This window comes from Euprymna scolopes, chromosome 23, assembly GCF_053919585.1.
Source record: "Euprymna scolopes isolate OS-2025 chromosome 23, ASM5391958v1, whole genome shotgun sequence".
Taxonomy (NCBI): Eukaryota; Metazoa; Mollusca; class Cephalopoda; order Sepiida; family Sepiolidae; genus Euprymna; species Euprymna scolopes.
The window spans coordinates 37,730,631-37,754,588 of NC_136504.1; the positions used below are offsets into that span (position 1 = coordinate 37,730,631).

Here is a 23,958-nt window from a genome sequence, read left to right on the forward strand (position 1 = left end):
AGAAGAGTGCGTAAATAACAAAGAAAAAGAATGAGAAAATGCAGAATGACGAAAAAAATAATAAACACTGAAGAAACCAGCAAGATAGAAAAAGAAGAGACGAGGAATAAAACGAGGAAAGAAAAATGGAAAGAGAAACAGCTACATGGACAATTTACAATGATTACAAAAGATGATACTAACGAAAATACTTCCAAATAGCTACAAAAACGAAAACCTAAACAGAGAAAATAAATCCTTATCAACAGTCGCACAAGATAATGCGTTAGAACCAATCACATCAAACAAGGATCGACAGGACACAAGAAAACAGCAAAGGCAAACTCTGTAGACAAAGAGACAAAACAATAAACCACATAATAAGTTAATATAGCAAACTAGCCCAAAACTGGCAACTATGCAGACAACTGCATCTTGAACATCCAGACAAATGGCACAAGCACAAACTGGGAGCAGTACTGGATAACGAAAATCATAAGACCTTATGGGATATGGATATACAAACGGTTAAACCCATCCAAGCAAAAGACCAGATGTCATAATAGTTAAGTCTTACCAGATTATAGATTTTGCCGTTCCATCAGACCACAGACTGAAGATCAAGGAAACTGTGAAGCGGAGAAAATATATGGAACTGGCCACAGAGCTTAAAGGGATCTGGATGATGAATAAAGTCAAGATAACGCCACTAATAGTAGGGGCGCTACGAATAATACCGGAAGTCTTGAAAAAAAATTGAGAGTATGGAATGAAAGGAATAGCCGAGAAGATACTATGGATAACAATAATAAAAACTGTAGAAATATTAAGGAAAACTATTGAATGTGAAGACTAATACACACAGGCTACGGACACAAACTGGACATAAAACATAAAGAATCATGAAGACTGAAACGGTATAATTGTAAGTTAAATTCTCCTGCGCACATACCTGCCTTCCCTCGTGTGTGTGTGTGTGTGTGTGTGCGTATCACCATAAACTGGCACCACACAAAATAAGTGGGGAGAGTTAAGGAGGATGTAAAGACCGAGGCCAGAAAGCACTAGCCCGACCTCCGCTGGATGAGGCAAAGTGGATTGGGGCCTTGGGAAGGCTTATTGCCACTTAAATTCTAGTGAAAACCAATGATCCCCGCCAACAAGAAATCAATGGTAAGCGGTTGTTGCGATAACACAAATTTATCTATAAAGTTTATCGAAAGTAGTGGAAAATACTGGAAATTTTAGAAGACTTGTTGTCACTCAGACTCCAGATAACATCACAAGTTGTTCTCAAAATACGATGTCAGAATCGCAATCATTATTTTATATCATAGTGAAAACAAATTTCTTTTTTTAAGTATTTCATGTACAATTTATATATATATATATGTGTGTGTGTGTGTGTGTGTGTGTGTGTGTGTGTGTGTGTGTGTGTGTGTTTTTAGTTATCTAGTCTGTTAAGGAAATAATTAAAATGTAGTTTCCAGTAGTGCAAATCTAAACACTGGTAAATGTACCTGTAGCATTGATTTTGAAGAACCTCTACATAAACAACATTTTGGGGTGTGACTTCTAACAGGTGTTAGCAAGTGTAGAATTTTCAGGACTTCCGTTGAGTGAGCAACGAACGTACAACTATCCAACTATAACTAATTTTTATTGAGAATTGTAAACGCTTAAACTGAAATAGCATGTCAGAAAGAATAAGGTGAATGCAAGGAATTAACAGTTACACCTTTAAAATTTCCAGTTATTATAATGCCTTTCAGTACATTAGTTTTCAAAGGCTTTACTGCTAACCATGTGCCATTACACAGTTTAGGTAGATTAAGATTTTTTAATAATATAACTGGATCTCCTTCTTTTAATATTAGGCTATTATGTGGCATTCTATGCGGTTGTAGCGAACTCTACAGGAAATTCTACTGCTTGACCTCAATAACACATCACAAATAATAATTGGATTGATAACTATTACAAAAGATTATAATTGATCATATCAACAGCATCATTTCTAGAGACCAAGATTGCTCTTTCACGAAATCATCCAACAAATTTTAAGCAGTATTTGGGAAAACCTTGTGACTAAGTTAATGTATCATCTGGGCACATGGTAATTTGTGAAGATCTCTATTCAATGTTATTGAACCAGTGCCAATGAAAAGGAGGTGATTCGAAAAAGTGCTGCGGACTGACCATCAAATAAATGTGTCCTCATAATAATATTCTTAAAACTGAAAGTTAAAAGGTTGTTACCACGCAGTATTACAGAAGTGCCGGATTTTCATATCACATTTTAAATGGAAAGAAAGAATTTGGGATTGAATCAAACGTTCGGTTTCGAAGGACAGCAGCATTTTGTTTGAGAGATAAACTACTTATTTCAGACTATAACGTTTTGTTAGACCTACCTCTCTTTTTTATTATTCTAAGGGGAACTTATAGTAATATCATAAGTATTAATAATGTAAAGTTCTGGTGTAGGATGGTTTGTGAATACATCGTAAAAAGAATAGAATTATACTTACAATATTGTAATGACTTGGCAACTGCTGCTTGGCACTTGTACTTGGGTGGATGAACATAAACTTTATAAAATTTATTGTTTTTTGAGCAAATTCAAATTTTATTGAATTTCGTTAAAAAAATAATGAGAAAAAAACTTCTGTTTATGTTTGAATGATTGCTTTCAGTATCGTGGCGTTTTTTGGATTACAAATGTCGACCTTTATAGGTTTTCGGATATGCTGACCACGAATATCAGTTATTTTGGTGGCTAAGTCGTTTACCAAATATGCAAACATGATATCCAACGTAAAAGCTTATCCTTGGAAGCCATTTTGTTTTCACAACTAATTAGTTAGTAATGCGCATGTGTATAACTCTAGCAGACGGCAAAGCAAATATTTTTCAACTCCCCCAATGGAAAAAAGGGTGTTTATTTCGAAAGCTGTTCTTATCATGAGGAGAGTGGGGATGTTTATTCCGAAAGCCGTTCTTAACATGGGAAGATTGGGAGTGTTTATTTAGAAAGCCGTTACGCATGCATATTACTGATTCCTCGGTTGTGAAAAAATATCTGCCAGGTATTATATTAGCTTTTACGTTGGATAACAAATGTTTTCTTATCCGGTAAACTACTGATCAGAAATCGACATTTCGAATGTAAACGGTAATTGTACCTATTTACTATGCCTCCCCACGGGACAGAGGTAGACACCAGGGTCGTTTTTTAATGTGGAGAAAAGGTACAAAAATAAAAAATTGTCTCAGTCGTGAAGGAATGATCCTCCACCGAAAGAGAACAAGAAATGGAAGTGCAGCATCTGAAGAACAGATACTACACTTTGATCCTGACCATACCGAAAATGTTGTATTTTATTCAGATAGACCAATTATTTTTTTTAAAAAAAGTGTCATTGAAATTTGTATTTGTTTTCTTAAAAATCAAATAATTATTTTTTTTTTATTAGTTACAAAAATTTCTATTTTGTATTAAAATAAACCTCTATTTTGTGTTGTCATAATTTTCATTAAAAATATTTGAATTCAGTAAATGTGTAAGGAAAACTTTCTAAAAAAAACACAACACACGTATTCGAAAGCTTTAGAATTTTCGTTTGAAATTAATATTTGTTTATCTAATCGATGAATGAGTAAAAATAAGGATGTCTCCGTCTTGTTTTTTTACAAAAAAATAAATAATAAATTATTTATAGCAAAAGAAAGAAGTTATTCAAAATAAAGGAAAAACTATTTAGAGAAAAGAAAATTATCTAAAGGGAACAGAAGTAATGATTTAATTTAAAGAAAAATAGCTTTATTAAAGTTAAGCTAGACGATAAATATTTCCAATTTCAGAATCTCGACCAATATTTATGTATTACTTGGAGGAAAAAAAGAAAAGAAACGCAGGAACCTGATATTAAGCTCAAGTAAGCTTTTCTATCAAAAGCGTACTTAGAATTTGTCCTCTGTCATGGAAGATTTACTAAAGAAAAGTATGAATATTTTCATTGAATTTTGTCTCCGTTCGTGAGGAATTTCCGGCAAAAAATAATTATCAAAAATATTTATCGTCTTAAAAGACAGTAAATAATCCATAAAAAAATTAAATAGAAAAGTTTTATTTTCCCCAGCCTGTAAATAAATATTTGGATTCCGTTTGCTGCGAAAATACGTTTAAATATATTTAAAAACATGCAGAAATTTGCATTTATTAATACAAAGACATGATGGCAAAAGTTATTTAAAAAAAAAAAAAAGATGACTTGGTGCCATCAGCTAAAATCGAAACCAAAACATTTAGCTTTACCGCCGCGTTCCCTACCGATGCTGTTATCAAGAGAAACATAACAAAGTACAAATATTAACACACTTGAAGAAATTAATTTTATGTGAGCATGCGCAGAAAGAAGTAAAAACATGTCGGCCAGTTGAAATGAACATTTCGCATTTCAACTTGCTGATATATGTCTGACGCGTTATTCATTAATCCAAACAAAGATTTTACTCCTTATAAACCATCCTTGGTATATGATGACTATTTCCTGTTAATTCCAATGCTATTTTACCAGTAGTTTTAGAATTTACCTGTTAAATATTTATACCCACATACATCTACTGTTTTATTTATATAGACTAGCAATGGGGCGCCCAAACTTGCCGGTCGTAAAACACGCTAAGCATATTTTACGACAGATAAGGCCGGGCGCTCCCAGCTAGTATATTAATAATATATTTGAATTCGTGCAGATTTCGTAATTAATATTACAGGGCCAATTCTCCATTGAATATTATATTTTACTTAATATATAGTAGTGATTTCAAAAGTAAAATAAAATGACTTGAGTACCATCAGCTAGAATCAAAACCAAAACATTTGAGCAAACCCGACAAACAGACGTAAAAGTTTGAAAATTAAACCACTTTTAGGTATTATAATTTTACGCATGCGCAAACTAATACAAATGTTGGCAAGTTGAAGTCAACAGTTTGCTCTTCAACTTGCCGTCTTCTGTACGCTTTATTTATTAATCCAAACAAAGATTTTACTCGTTATAAAGCATCCTTGGTGTATGATTACTGTTTCCTGTTAATTTCAGTTAATTATATGACCAGTAGTTGGGAGGGGGGAGTTTTAATTCTCTCATACTGCAAGAACTTAGACACCAGAGTCGGAAAGTGGAATTGAGAAGTCAGTACTCTGGAGGAGGGGAACTCTGATCTGCAAAAAGTGCCTGGGAAGCCCGGTCGGTATTCTCCGGTAAGGAAGCCTAATGTGATTAATAATAAACTACTCCTTCTCAAAGATAGAAATCAAAGCCTGGGAGGGTGGATGTCAGAGAAAGGCCTGGTGTGCGTATTTATTGCAGGATTGGCCGCTGGTGTGGAAGATCTGCTCCGAGCTTCATCCCAAGTAGACGAGATGGATATATCTTAAGTATTAGCGCGGGCGCGGGGGATACCAAAAAGGAGTCCAGAGATTGTAGACCGCACGGCAGTCGTGCGGCCATCACAGGGTGGATCTCAGGACCTGGGCACAGTTACAAGCTGCTACAAGTCTGGTGGGCCCAACCATTTAGCCCGTGATTGTCTCTCATCGCGCTCACTGACTCAAAGGCTTAGCGGGCTTCAGTTCTATAAGTGTAAAAACCGGGGACACCTGGCCCGTGCCTTTCCGGAAAACGGGCAAGGGGAGGAAGCTACACCACCAGTTTTCTCCCAGATCGTCACTGAACAAGGCGCGGCCCGCAGTAACTGTGCGCATTAACGGACGTGAATGCCTCGCCCTTGTAGATCCTGGTGCGCAAGGCATGTTGCGACACTTGGTACAAGGAGAGAATTCCGGTGCTAACTGTGGGTGGCGAATCGCTGGTCTTTTGTGGGGTGAGCGTCATCAGCACAAACATCGGCGACGGGCCTGCAGTAGTCGTGCAAGCCCTGGTGGTGGATGGGGACCCTGCTAAGATACGACCTACTTCTAGGGATGTATTTGATTACACAGTTGGGAGAGCTTTGGCTGTTCAGACGCTAAACAGATGACGTTACAAGACAGTCGGTTACTTAGTGCATTGGGGTGAGTGAAGGAGGTTCCAGTTCAACAGTGGATCTCCTAGAACTGCACAGAACTAAACTCCCACCGCAAAATAAACAGGGACTTGATCATTACAGGAATTGTCTAATCTCTGTTGATTTTGGGGAGTTTAGCTGTTAAATATTTACACAAAGCAGACACATACATAATCTACTGTTTTATTTATGAATATATAGTTGAGTGTTAGTTTTACTCATTTATAACTGCTTTAAAGCTTCACTGCTTTCTCATTTTGCGACCAAATTTCAAACATTTTTTACATTTCATAGGTCACCTTCTCAGTTATATTTTGAAATTTTAAAAATTCAATGTTCGTTCAGTAAAACAAAAGTTATAATGAAATTACTGTGTTAAAAAATTCTCAGAATTTGTAAGGGGCGCATCGACGGTTTTTTTCTGATTGGCTGTCGGTTACCATAGAAACCAAATCTATTACGCTACCTCAAATCGGCTAGAAACGGCGGTAATGATGACGTAAACAGATATAAAAAAAAACTGTTGCCAATAATTCACTGCTGTCTGGATCTATCACTCAGCTGTACTGTCGCTGATAATTCACCGTCGCTATGTTCAAACGTTAAACGACTCTTCGCCTTTGCTCGCCGGCAAAAACTGACTGCTGAATGAACGCCACAATCCAGAGAGAGAAAAAGAGAGAAATTAAAGAGAGAGGGGGGTAACAAGTGAAACAGAAAATTTTATTTCAAAGCAAAGCCTGGAAAAATCATGGATTACATAGAAAAATACGAACATAAAAAGTAATGCGTTTAAGATTAAACAAAGAGTAAAAAGACTAGTTGTTAAAACTGGAAAAGAAAAAGACAAGATATTCTAATAAAAAATGTAATAATTTTATAACTCAAAATATTGCAACATTAAGAATTTTTACAAAATTCAATTTAACATTATTTAATCAATTCTTAATATTGCAATATCTTAACTTATGAATTTGTTATATTTGTTTACTAAAATATCTTATTTTTTCTTTTCCAGTTTTAACAACTAGTCCTTTTACTTTTCCATGTTTAATCTTAACCATATTACTTTTCATGCTCGTATTTTACTATGTAATATAGATATAGATGATGCGAGTTTACAGTTGTTTTTCTCACCTGATCGTGAATGGGCAACTTGAAGACATTGGAGAACAGCCTGATAAATTACTCCTCTGTTATCGCTGTAGAAATCGCACAATTCTTTGATTGTTCTCTTTGGTAAATGGATATCATTCTCCTGCAATCCGAATATAATTTCAAATGTTAGCAAATATATCTTTTTTTTTCTCTGCTTATTTATATAAAATTAGTTATGTCGTTGGTTCTGTAGGAAACCAAGGAAAAGAGAAAAACTTGAGGTGAGCAAGAACATTTATTGGAACACAATTGTTTAGTAATAATAAAAGAAAATATTATGCTGCTCTTATTAGGAGAGGTCCTGTCGGTGGGGCATTAGAATACGCTGACTGCCTCCCTGCAGAGGGTAAAAATCCCTTAATGGGGGTCATGGATATGACCTTAAACCATATCCAGTGGTGAAGCCCCAGCTTGTGGGCTTTGGGGAGTGTGGAGCTACCCTTTAATTACCATTGCTCCCAGGTCCACTCTGACCCGGAGTGGTAGTATCTGTTAGGGTCCCAACTATGGACTAAATAGAAACCGACGTGAAAACAACAAATATATTCGATTAAAAAAAAAATTTCTTCAAAATCTTTGAATTCGGCATTAAATAATCCGAAAAGGGTTGATATGCCGTAAAACAAAAATAACCAACCAACCTTATTAGGAGAAAAAGAAAAGTTGAGGAATTTAACTGGTGTTAAGTATTGATTGTTGAACTTTGAAGTTTCTTTATACAGTTTTGCCTTAGAGGAAATTGACTTTAAGAGACGTTCTTCTCAGTCTTTTTTAATCTCTCTCTCTCTCTCTCTCTCTCTCTCTCTCTCTCTCTCTCTCTCTCTCTCTCTCTCTCTCTCCGGAACCCTTAAAGAGTAAGTTTATGAGGAATTTTTACTTGAGACGACCAATCAAAGATCGTTTCGTATTTTCTACTATTTAACGATTGTCCAGTCAAAGAAAGCCTTCGTTTCACGCATTCATAAGGAGCCTTCAGTCAACAACATAAATCGTTGATGCATTAAAGATTTTAACACATTTTAATATTCAGTATCAGATGTGAAACTGATGCACGCAATTACTCTTATATTGTAAACACAATTAACGACGTCCGTTAGTCAAAACATAACTACAAGAGTCGCTCCACAAGTAAAGCCTCCTATTTTTAACTAAAAAAGTTGAAGAGCTATGAAGACGGGAATTGCACTACTAAAATGAGTGACTTTTTATACTCCAGTATTTATTTTTTTTCTATACAGTCACCACGATTCTCAATCAATTCAATGACTTATCTCTGCTTCTGACACACGTTCATAACAGGAGTTGCTTTCTTAGATTCCTACACCGTTAATATCTGCAACAGAGAGATGAACCTTTCAGATAATGAATGCATAAGTTCAGTCATCATAACAATGCAATTTGCAATCCCCTCGTAATGTATGTATATATGTCGACACTTTTGCTTTTGCTTAAAAGTGTGTTAATCTCTTTTGTTTTAATCTAGTGATTCATAATTATTGTAAGTTAATTATTTTCAATTAATTAATATTCCACCAGTTGACTAATAATATACCTCACAATGTCACACACGTACACACACACACACACACACACACACACATATATATATATATATATATATATATATATATATATATAGACTTATATGTAATATACCGAGTTCCTGTAATTCAGTAAATTTTCATATACCAATAGGTTTAAGCCAAAAAAGGTTGACTTAAGGATTAAGCTACATAATTATCACATTACATAATTTAGCATTAATATACTGTGTGTGCAAAATCAAGACTTCAATACTAGGTGTTGATGGCAACGAAAAGTGTATTTCATTTTATGTTACAATTGTTTCAATGTCCAGTTCGACAGTTTCAAGCATTATATGGTTTGAAAATTTTCAAAAACCAGCATTTCTTCTGACTTTATGAATAAACACACTTTTGGCAATGTAGAATTTTTTGAATAGAAAGAAAAAGGACGGGGGTCCCTAACGGGGAAAAAACATGTGAGAAACATTTACCTTGGTTGTGGTTACGGAAAAGCCCATTTAAATGTTAATGTGTCGCCTAATTTCCGTATCCTTATTTAAGAACAGAGTTATGTGAAGTTTCTACGGGGAGCCCTAAGCCATTTAAAAAAAGAAAAATTTTTTTTTAAATATATCCTATTTGTTGGGTTCCTAAATTCCTTTATTTCCCGATGATTGATATTTTGTAAAAAGAATTTTTTTAAATTTGGTATCTATATTTATATTATGTTCGTAGCAACCTTGTAAGGATGTTACGATTAGTTTTAGTTTCGTATTAGTGGCAAGTGATGTTTATAGATTATCGTTTTATTGGTACAAGGACGTAAGACCATTTCAGGTTTAGAATTTGATTGAATATGAGAATAAAGTAAAATGAGTGTATTAAATATATATAAACCTTGTAGGACATTTCGGGTGAAGTGTTCTAATCTATTTACTGTCTGAAAATTCATAGTTATTCTACTTGAAAATGTTTTTGTGTCATTGCTTGGGATGATTTGAAGGGAGATAATCCAATTAAATTGTTAAGTACTGCTTGTTAATTCTGTTTGAAACTGAGTCGATTTTGTTTCTTATAATGGTTAAAGGGAGGTAATTCAGGCCGTTTGTGTTTTCGGTTCGTTGATTACTCGAAGGCGACTATGATTTAATAAATCATTCAATCAGATGGGTCCAGAACGTGCTATAATGGCTTGTTTAACAATTAAGTATATAAATTATGTTTTTGATCTGAAGAAATGGGATGTGTTTAGCAGCATCTGTTATTAATCACTTGTGCTGCTCCTGTCATATAGTTGGTGTGTTGTGTTCTTGGGTTGTCTAAACAAATAAAATATTGTATGTCCTCTAATTATTATTCTTACAACAAAACCACCCACGCCTCAAAGTGTCTTTTACTCCGGTGGAAAGATGTCAACTCTTGCATTTATAGGTGAAAAACACTTAGACCATGGAGTGAAGTAGGAGAATAAGTAAGGATGGATTCTACCAACCTATGGTGTCAGGCGACAAAATCAATTGAATTAATATTTAAATGGATTAACATCCCCCAAGTTGCTAATTTATTTTTTAATAATTAATTAATTAATTGCTGAGTTGTTTTATTGATTTGAAGAGGGTGTTACTAATTTTACCGTTCATACTGCTACGACTGAATACAAGAATGGTTGCTGTTATGAAAAAAAAAACATTTTTTTTAGATGGGTTGTATACTTTGTTTGTATTTCTTTCCCGGTTAAGAAGAAAGGAAACTATATTCGCATGTTAGATTTGGATCCTTCATTTATATTGTAACAGTTTTACCTATTTAACTCTGCGTTAAAATATAATCCTGGCATCCGATGATCCTTATTGTTGTAGAAAGGTTATGCCTCAGTTACATTTAAGGCGTGATAGCAGAAATGTATTTCTATGAAGATATCCCTGTATGGCATCAAGTCTTTTATTCAAAATTTCCTCTTTGGAGTTCACAATGTAGAAGGCTTCTAATAAACATAGATTGCACCTTTTTGATTTCCCAGGACTGTACTTCCTCCCCCTGTCCACTACTGATCATTTTAATTCAAAATTTTCATTATTTCTGTTAAGTTCCCTAATCCAGTTGTTACATATAGGTCTTATTAAGAGAGTCTTAGTAGAGAGTCTTATTAAGAGGGATTTTGTGAGAGATGTTCGTGTTATGACGATTTTCTTATATATATATAAATGTTCAGTAGAAGCTCTTAGAGTGAGGAAACAGTGAGACAGTCTTAGTGTTCACATTTAGATATGTAAGATGTGTATGTAAAGACATTTTAAACCGCCTGATATACAAGACATATAATGACAATTTCCACTTTACCTTTTTGGTAGAATTACAACACAAAGACGACGTTTATAAAAACACATGATGGGTTTATTTCTTCTCCCGGCCGGTCGTGGTTTTGTGAGTCAAGAATTCAACGCTTCACATTCTAGTGTTGCAAAGTGACCATCTCGCTTCTAGACGTTCGAATCCCAACTGCAGACTATCGTCTGTCGTCCTCAAAAACCCTCTGCTTAACTCTAAAGTTTCTAACTATATCTAGAACTTCCTATTTTCCATGACGTCATACACATGTTAAAACATGTGTCTTCTTTCACGTGTTCTGGAAATGTGTGTCCAAAACTTTTTCCTTTGTTTACAAAAGGAATTTTAACCTATATTCCCAGTATCCTATATTTCCAATATGTTAAAAACATGTTTATTAAATTATCTTATAGTTGCATTCTTCAATTGAATTTTCATAACAGAATTGACAATGCACATTCTTTTCTTAAAACTATTTTATCTCTAAGCTAAACAATGGTTTGTTTTCACATTCCATTCGCTAATTCTCTCTCGTAACCCATTTCTAAACCTAAATTACGAGGTTCGAATTTCGTCTATTCTATTTCATTTTCATTTTAACTAAATCTCTCTATTTTTATACTTACATGAAAAGGGGACAGCCCTTATCATGTAACACAGTTACCTAGTGCAGTGGTATTTTTCTTATTGTTCTTATTTCTAATGCTTATTTTTGTGCCCATCCACCCGGCTGTCATTTACGCCATCTGTATTAGTTTCTGTCCCAGGTTCCTTCTGAATGATACTATGTGATTTCTGTATCTGTCCTTAAACACTGTTCCCGTGGCTCCCAGATATATCTTCTTAGTGTTGTCGGTTTTTATCTCGCATTTGTACACTATTTCCGAGGTTAGACATTTCCCATCCAACGGACAATTTTCAGGTATTTCGCAGTTACATTTTCTGTTTGGTGCTAGTTTGTTGTTATTCCTTATTTTGCTGATTTTTCTATTGTTGGAGCTGATTATAATGTTAGTTAAGTTTCTGGACGTTGAGAAAGATAATTTTACAGAGTTTCTATTTATTATTTTGCTTAGTTTTGGTCTATTATTCTATAGAATTCCTTAGGTATATTATTTTTGATGTGCTCGCTGAATGGTGGATTGAACCAAACCTGCCTCTTGCATCTATTTCTCTTATTAATGGTACCACCCTCATTCTTCTCTGTTTTGCTGTTATTATTTCCCCTCCGTTTCTATTCTTATGATCATTTTCAACGTTTTCCTTATTGATCGTGGGTTTTTTTCTAGCTCTCATTGCCATGTTGTACGAGATTACGCAGTTAGGTTTGTAGTTACTATTATTGTTACTGTTATATTCAATTTTTCCGTTGTATCCTGATCTCCTAAGGGCTTCATTGTAGTATTCCTTGTTGTTTTTTTCAAAAAGATTCTCATTCTTAGAAAGTTCTTAGACTCTTTTAGAAATGTTGTGGATCCCTGCTTTCTTCATGCATTTTGGATGGTTTGATCGGTAATCTATGTAGAATGTTTTCTGGTTAGGTTTGTGGTAGGGTTTGTATGTGTTATTGTTTAAGTTGAGGGTAACGTCCAGAAAATTAACTATCCTGCAATTGCTGTCCATTGTTATTTCTAATCCAAATTCCTTTAAAAAATTCTGATGTTTTTTCTTGATTTTTCCGTAATACGATCGCTAGAATTAACTACGAAAAGTGCGTCATCCCTGTAAATTCCCCCATTTAAACCTGGAATGTTCTTGTCTATCTCCTTTAGTAAGTAAAGACCAACCAAGTCAGTGACCGACGAGGAGTCTGGGTACCTATTGTGATGTCAAAATGGTCCTCTCTATCTTTTCTAGTCCACAATTCACCGTTATATCTGATTAAGGTTTTCCTGGCTATTTTTATAATTGCATTTTCCAACTTTGTTAAGCCAGTTTCATCTCCTACTAGTTTAAGTGCTTTCTTAAATAGTGCAGGGGAAATAGAGGAGAAGTACGCATCTATGTAGAACATGATAAATTTGCTTTTTTGGTTTTTAGGTATCTTATCAAACCACTTGATTACTTCACCTGAAGAAATCCAGAGGTTGTGCTTAATTTTGGATTTTAAGGTTGGTATGATTCTGTCTAGTACCTTTTTACTGATATTACCTATGTCGGATGCGCATGGGCTATAAGTCTAATACTTGGTTTTTTATTGAAGTACGGTTTATGGTCCTTCAATAGAAATCGAGGGTTAAGTGGGGTGTAAACCTCTATTTTTTCTTGAATGTTCATTTTCTCACATATTTTTAATGGTAACAAGTTGATTCTAAATAGATCCTCTTCAGTTGCTTTCTTGTATTTATTATTAAGTTCAGTTAGAATGAGATTATTATAAGTTTGAAAATTTATACTATAAATATTCATACTTTTATCTGCTGGGACTATAAGGTTAAGGTTGTCCATTATTTTTTTTAAGGTCTTATTATTTTTTTTTACCTTGCGGTTTAAATATTCATGCTTTTTTTTAATTTTTATATATATATAGTAAGTAATTTATAAATTATATATGGCGATTAAGCTACACTGAATATTCCGCGTTTCATCCACTCTAGGATTCTTCAGGCTTGTGCGCGAACTTTGTGGTTGTCTGTCGTTTTTATATAAAGACCTTCTATTGAGATTTTAGTTAGCCAATCAGCTTTCTAGTATCCACCGCGCCCTTTCTATCAGCCAATGAAAATGCACTTACAGGACAAAGGCTGATTCGACCACTGATTGACTTGATTCTTTGTGTGTGCTCTATTTAGCCTGGATATCTAGTGTCTTGACCTGTTTTAAATCTAGATTAGGGTTTTTTATGTTAGTTTATATATATATATATATATGTGTGTGTGTGTGTGTGTGTGTGTGTGTGTGTGTGTGTGTGTGTGTGTGTGTGTGTGTGTGATAGTTTATGTATATACATGTTTATTTATTTTATTTATTTATTTGTTTATTTTCTATTGTTTTGTTAGTTTTAAAGTTATTTTGTATCTCTATCTCTAGAGTAAATTTTATCCTGTGAACACAGTTGTTCGCTATTTCTCTCCTACAGTTTAATAGATGTTGGGGTTCTTTAAAGTACAGGATAGCAAATTTTTCATGAAGGCATAATCTACACGGGTCGTCTAGGTCTCTAGAGGTATTTGCTTGTCTTACTATTTTCCATTCAATACCGGTGAACGTCTGCTTTCCTTGAGTTCCCAATATTTGTTTGCTAGCGTTGTTTTCATGCAATGTTATTTATTGTTGAATGTACTTTTGTGGTCATAATATCGAGTTTTGAAATCTAAGGAAGTCATACCTACGTGTTGTGGCCTGGTAAACTATGCTTTTGGTTAGACATTTATTTTCAAGTGGGCAAAGTGTGCGGCATCTACAGTTGCATTTATCTTGTTCTTTATTAGTATTTTTATTTTTATTTCTAGTATGGTTGTCGTTGTCCGGAGTTGGATTATATTATTACGCTTATCGCTCCGTCCGTTATCATGCTGTGCATCCCTAAAAAGGGAAAGGGGAATCTTCCAAATAAAAATTGTCACCCCTTAAAAGCAAAGTGGAATATTCCAATCCTAATAAAACAAAAAAAATTGGTGTCGCTGTTGAGGCAAAGCTAATAAAAATGATTTGTCTTTATTGGCCTTTTGGCTTAGATCAAAGTGTAGTATCTGTTCTTCAGATGCTGCACTTAAGATGGTTTGTACCAGTCAATGGAGGGGAAGCCCTCTATACTGGGACAATTATTATTTTTGGTAACCAGAGTGCCCCCTTTTTGCCTACTTTTAGGGGAGCTGGTTTTTACCTCACAATGAAAACGGCCTTGTGCCTAATTTGCTCAGTGGGGGAGCAAATAAATACCATCTGTTCTTCAGATGCTACATTTCAATTTCTTCTCTCTTAGTGAAGGAGAAATCCTTTGCGACTAAGACAATTCTTTCTCCACATTTAAAACGCCCCTGGTGTCTAAATCTGTCCTGTAGGCATGCATTGTGGATAGGTACTACGTTTAATGTAACAACGTTTTAATATTACAAAAGTAACTGGGAAAAGTAATTTCTGGTTTAATTACAAAATGCCCTGGAAATGTCTCTTCTGATTAATTATAAAATGCACTGGAAATGTCTTTTCTGATTAATTATAAAATGCACTGGAAAATTCCCTTCTGATTATTTATTTATTTTTTGTTGTTTACTTGCCTCCCCACAAAGATGGAGTTAGACATGAGGTCGGTTAAAATTGGGAGGGGGACCAGCTCTCCAAAAGGGGTACTCTGATCAATAACAAAAATAAAAATTGTATCAGTAATGAAGGATTTCTCCTCCATTAACCAAGACCAAGAAAGGGTGGATTTAAGTCACTGGAATGCTGAGACTGATACCACACTCAGAAATTCCTGTTGAAGCAATGGTTGCCTAATCCCTAACCGTGTTAATGTTTTTATGTACTAATTTCGAAAAGTTGCTGAAACAGTTTTGGATTTAAACATTACTTTGTTTCAAGTATATTTTAAACAGTGAGGTGGGAGATATAAAGTCAGTCCCGGAAATTACTGAAACCGTTTACAATTTAAACATTACTTTATTTCATGTATATTTTTAACAGTGGGGTAGGTGATATGAAATCAGTCCCGGAAATGGGTGAAGCCGTTTACGCATTAAACATTTCTTTATTTAATGTATATTTTTGACAGTAGGGTGGGGATAAGAAGTCGGTCCCGGAAATGGCTGCAACCATTTACGTTTTGGACATTACTTTTTTAATGTATATTTTTAACAGTAGGATGGGAGATAAGAAGTTGGTCCAGGAAATGGCTGAAAAAGTTTACGATTAAAACATTTTTCGTGCATATTTTTAACAGTGGGGTACGGGATATGAAGTAGTCCCGGAAATGGCTGAAACAGTTTACTATTTGGACAGTACATTATTTCATGTATATTTTTAGCAGTGGGTTGGGGGATATGAAATCAATCCCGGAAATGGCTGAAACAGTTTACGATTAAAACATTACTTTATTTCATGTATATTTTTTACCAGTGGGGTAGCGGACATGAAATCAGACCCAGGATTGTATGTAATAAGCGCAAATATATACTAGCTGAAAGCGTTGCTCAGTATTGAATGAGATAGGTGGAAAACATAGTAGCAAAATACCCAGCGTCGCCCAGAATCGAATTAGATAGGTGAAAGGTATATACTAGCAGAATATGCGGCGTCACCCGGGATTGGATAAGATAGGTGGAACATATATACTATGAGAATACCCGGAATTGATTGATGTGTTTATAATTAAATAATGATCCCAGGCAATGTATGACAGTTATTATTTAAGTAAGGGGGATCGACATAGTGGGTTTAAGTTATGAAAATTATTGTCGAAATTAGTAACATATCCAAGAATTATGAAAAATGATGAAATGTGAGTTATTTGATTGGGGTTTTGTAATGAAATAATAAGCCCAGACAATATATCAAAGTTCTTATATTAGTAGGAGGGGGCATAATGTGGGTTTTTAATTATAAAAACATGATTGCTGAAATTAGTAACATATCCAAGAATTATGAAAACTGATGAAATGTGAGTTATTTGATTGATGTGTTTGTAATGAAATAAGCAGCCCAGCAAATATATCAAAGTTATTATTTTAGTAAGGAGAAGGGAAATTATTGTCGAAATTAGTAACATATCCAAGAATTATGAAAAATGATAATATGTGATTTAATTAATTAGTGTGTTTGCAATGAAATAATCAGACCAGACAATATATCTAAGTTATTATTTTAGTAAGGGGCGATGATGTGGGTTTAAAGGATGAAAAATGATTGTCGAAATTAGTAACATATCCAAGAATTATGAAAAATGACGAAATGTGAGTTAATTGATTAGTGTGTTTGAAATGAAATAATCAGTCCAGAAAATATATCAAAGTTATTATTTTAGTAGTGTGCGGTTATTAATGTGAGCAAATAATATAAAAAGTGATTGTCGAAATGAGTAACATATTCGAGAATTATGAAAAATTATGAAATGTAAATTAATAAATAGTTGTGTTTTTTATGAAATAATCGGCCCAGACAATATATCAAAGTTATGTTTTAGTAAGAGAGGGCGATGAGGATGGTTTACATTATAAAAAATATTGTTGAAATTATTAAGATTTCTAAGAATAACGAAAAATGGTGAAACGTGAGTTAATTAATCGGGGTGTTTATAATAAAATAATCAGCCCAGACAATGCATCAATATTATTATTTAAGTAAGGGGAAAGGCAATAAGGAGGGCTAAAATTATGAAAAACTATTGTCGAAATTAGTAACATATCCAAGAATTACGAAAAATGATGAAATGTTAGTTGATTGATTGGTGTGTTTGTAATGAAATAATCAACCTAGACAATATATCAAAGTTATTACTTTAATAAGAGATGGCGGCAGGGATGGTTTTAATTACAGAAAAATTAGGGTACAAATTAGTAACATACCCAAGAATTATGAAAAATGAAGAAAAGCGAGTTTATTGATTGGTGTGTTTATAATAAAATAATCATCCCAAACAATATATCAAAGTCATTATGTTAGTAAGACAGGGCGATAAGGATGGTTTTAATTATGAAAAATGATTGTCGAAATTAGTAACATATCCAATAATTATGAAAAAAAATATGATAATATGTGATTTACTGCAATAATGTGTAAAGTTATTATTTTAGTAAGGGGCTGATGGCGTCGGTTTAAATGATAAAAAATGACTGTCGAAATTAGTAACATATCCAAGAATTATAAAAATGATGAAATGTGAGTTAATTGATTAATGTGTTGGAATGAAAACAATCAGCCCAGACAATATATCAAAGTTATTATTTTAGTAAGGGGGCTATAAGGCGTGTTTAACTTATGAAAAATGATTGTTTAAATTAGTAACATATCCAAGAATTATAAAAAATGATGAAATGTGAGTTAATTGATTGGCATGTTTGAAATTCAATAATCAGCCTAGACAATAAATCAAAGTTATTATTTAGTAAAGGGGGTGCGAAAATATGGGTTAACATTATGAAAAATGATTGTCGAAATAAGTAACATATCCAAGAATTAAGAAAAAATGATGAAATATGATTTCATGCATTAGTGTGTTTGTACTGAAATAATAAGCCCAGATAATATATCAAAGTAATTATTTTATTAAGAAGGGGGAGATAATGTGGGTACAAATTATGAAAAATGATTGTCGAAATTAGTAACATATCCAAGAATTATGAAAAATGATGAAATGGAGGTTAATTGATTGGTTTCTTTGAAATGAAATAAGCAGCCCAGTAAATATATCAAAGTTATTATTTTAGTAAGGGTGGGCGATAATGTTGCTTAAAAATATTTTTAAAAATATTGTCGAAGTTAGTAACATATCTAAGAATGAAAATGATGAAATGTGGGTTAATTGATGTGTGTGTAATGAAATAATCAGCCTATACAATATATCAAAGTTATTATTTTAGTAAGGTGTGCGAAATGGTGGGTTACAAATGATGAAAAATTATTGACATAATTAGTACCATATCCAAGAATTTATTACATATGAAAAATGACGCTAGTTATTATTATTATTATTATTATTATTATTATTATTATTTCTGCTAGTTATATATGTATCTTTTGTGTTAGTTTTATTTTTGTCATGGTGTCTATTTTTTTATTGTTTATTTTGTTGTTGTTTACATATTTTTATTTAATATTTTGTCATTATGTGCTTTAATTATCATCTCTAACTTTTCGCATCAGTTGTAGGATAATTTAGGGTATTTTTATTGAAAATTTCGTGTAAGGGGTTGGTTGCGGGAAAGTGTTTTTCGATAAAATCTAGAAATTTCTTGCCAAGTTTTGTTTTTAACACTTGATTGTATGGGACCGTATACCAGGAAACAGCCCTAAAAACCATAACCAGAAAATATTGGATACACTAGACAATGCTAATTCTAATATTAAAATATTCAACTGCCAAATAAAAATCGAATATCCACTTAATAGAATGTGTTGTATACAAGGCGACTAGAGGAAAACTATGATAACACATAGTAACGATTTGATGTTCACAAACACTCATTTCTAAATCCGGCCATGAAAAAAAATAAGTTGGCCAAAAAATGATGGGCCTTTAAGGACTAGGGATTTACGCCGGTTCTCAAGTCGTCTGTTTGTATGTAAGTTTAGTTTGGATGAGAAAACAAGAATACTAAAATGTGAACAGACAAATATTTTAAATAAAAGGGATGAATTGATGTCCAGATACAGACATAGGCATAAACAATTGCTTGAATCAAGAAACTTTTGACCGTGCTTTTCACGATGTCTTTGGTGGAGGGGATTTTTCTCCCTGAGTGTTGACATAGCTCTGCCATTATTCCATCTCCTTTTCCATCTTCTTCCCCTCTCGCCAAATTAGACAACTCACAGCGATAATTTATTTCTTTAAGTTACTGCTTTAAGTTGAGTAATTTAGATTGGGTTGGATAATTTGTGATTGAGGAAGGTCGAGTGTGACGTTGTTTATTTATTTTATTTTTATGTGCATTTTTTACGAGTTCAACACTGATGTAAATTGAAATCTAGATTATGTATGGAGAGCACGTGGTTTATGAAGACGTTAAATTACTATTGCATATATATATATATATATATATATATATATATATATATATATATATATTGTGTGTGTGTCTGTGTGTGTCTGTCTGTGTCTGTGTGTGTGTGTGCTTAAACGTATGGGGCAATTTTTCCTATGTTGCTGAGTGCACATTACATTATTATTAATATACTTGCAGGTTTAGGCGCATGTTCTAACGCAGATGCGGGTAAGTGCTCGTGCAACAGAATATAATTTGGGGCCTTAATCATGTATATTTGTCATGATTTGGCCAGGATTGACGGGTGAGGACTTGCTCCTAAGAGGTGTAGAGAGGTATGGGTGGATATGTGCGAACAGGTGTGTGGATTTGATGGTCAGATGCAGACATAGGCATAAGCAGTCGCTTGAATCAAGAACCTTTTGACCATGCTTTTCACGATGTAAGGTAAGTACACTTACTTATGTAGCTGTGCGTGTGGGTGCATGTGTGTGAAAACATGCTGAGAGGTAACAATGCGTGCGTGTATTCTCTTATATACACGATACTTGTATACACGATACGAATTGGCCTACGAAACTCTGCCTCATCCGCCATACTCTCCAATCCTTTCACCTACTGACTACTATTTTTTCAAGTGTCTCGACAACTTTCTGCGTGAGAAATGTTTCAAAAACCTAAGCGATATCAAAAACACATTTAGCGACTTCATCGCCACCAGAACGCAAGATTTTAACGTTACTGGCATAATTATAGAACTTTTAGGATGCGCAGTTCTAACTATTTACATGAAGAATTTATATTGGAATTTCATGTAAAATAAATCCTGTGTTTATGCTTATGAATCACCACTTACCATTGTCAAATGACAGATGTCTATTAACATCCGGTAAATTGGGTTAATTATTAGAATTACTTTAGTAAAGTAGCTATTGAGAGAGAAAGAACAAACATGCAAAAATATTAAATCCAAAACACTTATTAAAAACGAATGGAACACTCTTTGTCGGTTGGTAGCGTTTACGTAACCACTATGATTCCACTTAACTTGCAGCTGATTTCTTATGAGCCAGTGGTTAAAATCACTGACAGAAAAACGGTCAGGTTTCAAGCATGTGTGGTGTGCTTGCTTTTCTAGTTATACTCATTAAGAACTTTGATATGCTAAAGTCTGCCAGTCGATGACTCTCTCCATTTGTACACCCACCCACTTCCACACACACACAGCACACATACATAGATACAAACACACACACACACACACATACATATATATATATATATATATATATATATATATATATATATATATATATATATCACCGGGTGCGTCTGTTTAAGAACATCACTTATTTTACCCATTCTTTCCTTTATTTTATTTTATAAACAATCAATCAAGGGAGATAATAAGCTAACACAGGAAATGAAAATACATGCTGTAATAGTTGCAATAATGGCAGAACACAGCGATTTCCAAATTGCACAATTTGTTCGTTTTTAAAGTTCGCAAAGAGTTAGAAGATAATGACAGCTAAATTTCGCCTGTTGCTAAACGTAAAAAGCATCAGCAACGCCTTGACAGCATTAGAACACACGAGTTTATTCAACATGTTCAGAATATTATTGAGAGCCACCAGAAGTCAATGAGGCCAATTGCAAAAGATTTCAGTGTCTCGGAACCCACAATTCAAAGGAATATCCATGATGATACAAGTCCAATGTATTGAATCATGGCCATCAATAGAGTTAACCCCTTCGGAGGCCCGAGTCTTTCTTCTGAGTATGGCACAAGCCAACCATTTTCCATCTATGCTCGGAGTTCCTGATCATTTTCTGATCGAATTTCTGTAGCCATTCGATATTTAGTCGCTCCATTGTGTCATCTGCCTATTTTCATATAACGATCCATGCCCGTCTCCAATGGTCAAATGTAGCGGTGAAGTCAGGTTCATTTATATAGTTTTCCATGTGTTCCTTTCCTCCTCTTCTGTGCACTGACCCTGCTACTTCAATTGTAGTTCATCTACTAAACCAAAAACTCATTTGTCCTTTCAACATAGCCGTTCCATTGAAGTTTCCTCTCTTGCAAACATCTCCCTATATATTATTAGTGTTTATCTTTTTTTATTTGATGTCAACAGATCTGTCTTAAACTCACATCCATTATATCATTTTATATCAGTTTATGTTCAAGATCACCGAAGAAAATCGTTTAGTGAGATCCAAAATACTCTGCACCATCACACAGACTACTCAAGAAGAGTGGAACATTTTCATCATCCTATTACCCCAATTTGTGGCCCCCAAGCTCTTCAGACCTTAATTTTTTGGATTATTCCTTGTGAGGCGTTGTTGAGATATATGTTAATAGACATCGTCACAACACCAAAGATTCTCTCTAAAAGCATCTATATGGACAACATCGACGAGAACCATGTTATACGCTCGTGCCAAAAGTGTAGGTTTCGAATAGAAGCTGTCATAAAATGAAATTATTAAATAAGAGTGTCGCTTATGCACTAATGTTGTTTTTTTTTATTACAGATGTCTGTAGAAATAATTTTCTTATAATATATACCAATCCTTCTTTAAGAAGCTCAATGTAATTACAGAACAATATATATAATAAATGACAAAAAACTATATTCCAAAATTCATGATGTTGACCATCTTATAACACATTCCTTTAATTCAGTTGACGTTTACAATTCTTGATAGTATCTGTTTCGTAGCGAAAAATCAATCACTTAATTATTATATCAACCAGTGAATCTATTACGCCCTTAACTCATCAGAAGAAATAGCAACAATTAATCCGTCAAAAGGAAATGAAGTGCGATTTGACATGATTATAATCCGAAAATTGGAAGAGAAGCTGCATGTACCTTTAATATGTTTCCATTACGCCATTTTGTATATTTCCTATAGCAACTAACTTATGTCGAAACACATTACACACACACACACACACACACACAAACACACACACACATATATATATATACATATATATATATATATATATATATTGAATTATTTATGAAATATAATTTTTATCTTGAATAACTTATAAAATATATCACATGTACGCAGTGTCCTATTCATAGGACAGTAAATATTTCTGTTTCTAGATAAAATTAAAAACTTTCTTTCAGTTTGTTTCCAGTCGTCTTGTACATACACTTCACTTGCCACTAGTATTTAAAAATGTCGATTCAGGAGAGGCGTGGTTCGAGATTGCATACTAAAAATTTTACGCGTAGGCACCCCTTTGTGTGTATCCATAGTCAGTCAAGACTGAAGGAGCCCTTTTTTATAAGTCTTGCAATAGTAAGCTACTAACTTATTGCCAAGAGTACAACGTGACTCTTTGTGTGAATGGCATTGCTAAGGATCATAATGTGTAAACTCTTGAATATATAGCCTTTATGTAGGACATTACAATGTTTGCAGGACATTACCATGTTTCGCTTTCTAGATAAAATAATTTTTTTTCTTTCGGTTTATGTACTTTAAACTATTTTCAGTCATTACACAAAGTTTCAACTCCAAAGTATATAAAAATTTAGATACCCCGCAACTTCATGGGTTAAAAAAAAAAATTATGCTAAATTTTGGCCATACCTACTACCATACGCACATGCAACAATAAAAAGTAATGACAATAATTGCTGTGTTTTTGGTTAGCATTACACTTAGCAAAATTCTCTGTTAACAATAGCTCACTGTAATCTCTTTAAAAGTCACTCCAGACAAAACATGGAGCCATTTGATATAGGAAGCTAAAAAGAGTGAAAAGTGATTATGAGATGCGTAATAACCTTAGTACTGAAGAAAATATTATATAGTGGTGGGCATATATCGCGCGCGCGCGCGCGTGTGTGTGTGTGTGTGTGTGTGTGTGTGTGTGTGTGTGTGTGTGTGTTTTTCCGAGTATTTATCTCGTGCGTACATATATGGTAGAGTGTATATTAAATAGTAGCGTGCATATTTATCGAGGATGTGTTTATTGATGTTGATATATCACGGGATACATTTTAAAAAAGGAGAGATACATTTATAACAGAGGCTGAGACATTTATATTCTCGGCACATCATGACGACTGTGATGATGATTCTGTTATTAGGTCGAACAGAAGAGAGTATTTGTTAGTTGTCTCTCCGTCTCGATCTATCTATCTATCTATCTAGATGTCCGGGAGATGAACATGAAGAATATTTATAAAAACTGTCAAAATATTACAAAGCTA

General features: G+C 33.9%; 2 protein-coding genes across 7 annotated transcripts in view; one reads left to right on the forward strand and one right to left on the reverse strand.

Annotated features, from left to right (window-relative positions):
• Positions 1 to 23,958, reverse strand: part of LOC145245831 (uncharacterized) — a 201,426-nt gene that overhangs the window by 95,251 nt on the left and 82,217 nt on the right. For all 6 annotated transcript variants that reach the window (XM_080107484.1, XM_080107479.1, XM_080107483.1 and 3 more), the window contains exon 3: positions 7,192 to 7,312. In XM_080107484.1, the coding sequence (XP_079963610.1) occupies positions 7,192 to 7,312 (121 nt within the window). The remainder of the gene's footprint in view (positions 1 to 7,191; positions 7,313 to 23,958) is intronic.
• LOC145245832 (uncharacterized) overlaps positions 19,919 to 23,958 on the forward strand; it is a 34,653-nt gene continuing 30,613 nt past the window's right edge. Inside the window, exon 1 of the mRNA XM_080107485.1 lies at positions 19,919 to 20,155. The gene's annotated coding sequence lies outside the window, so the exon portion shown is untranslated. The remainder of the gene's footprint in view (positions 20,156 to 23,958) is intronic.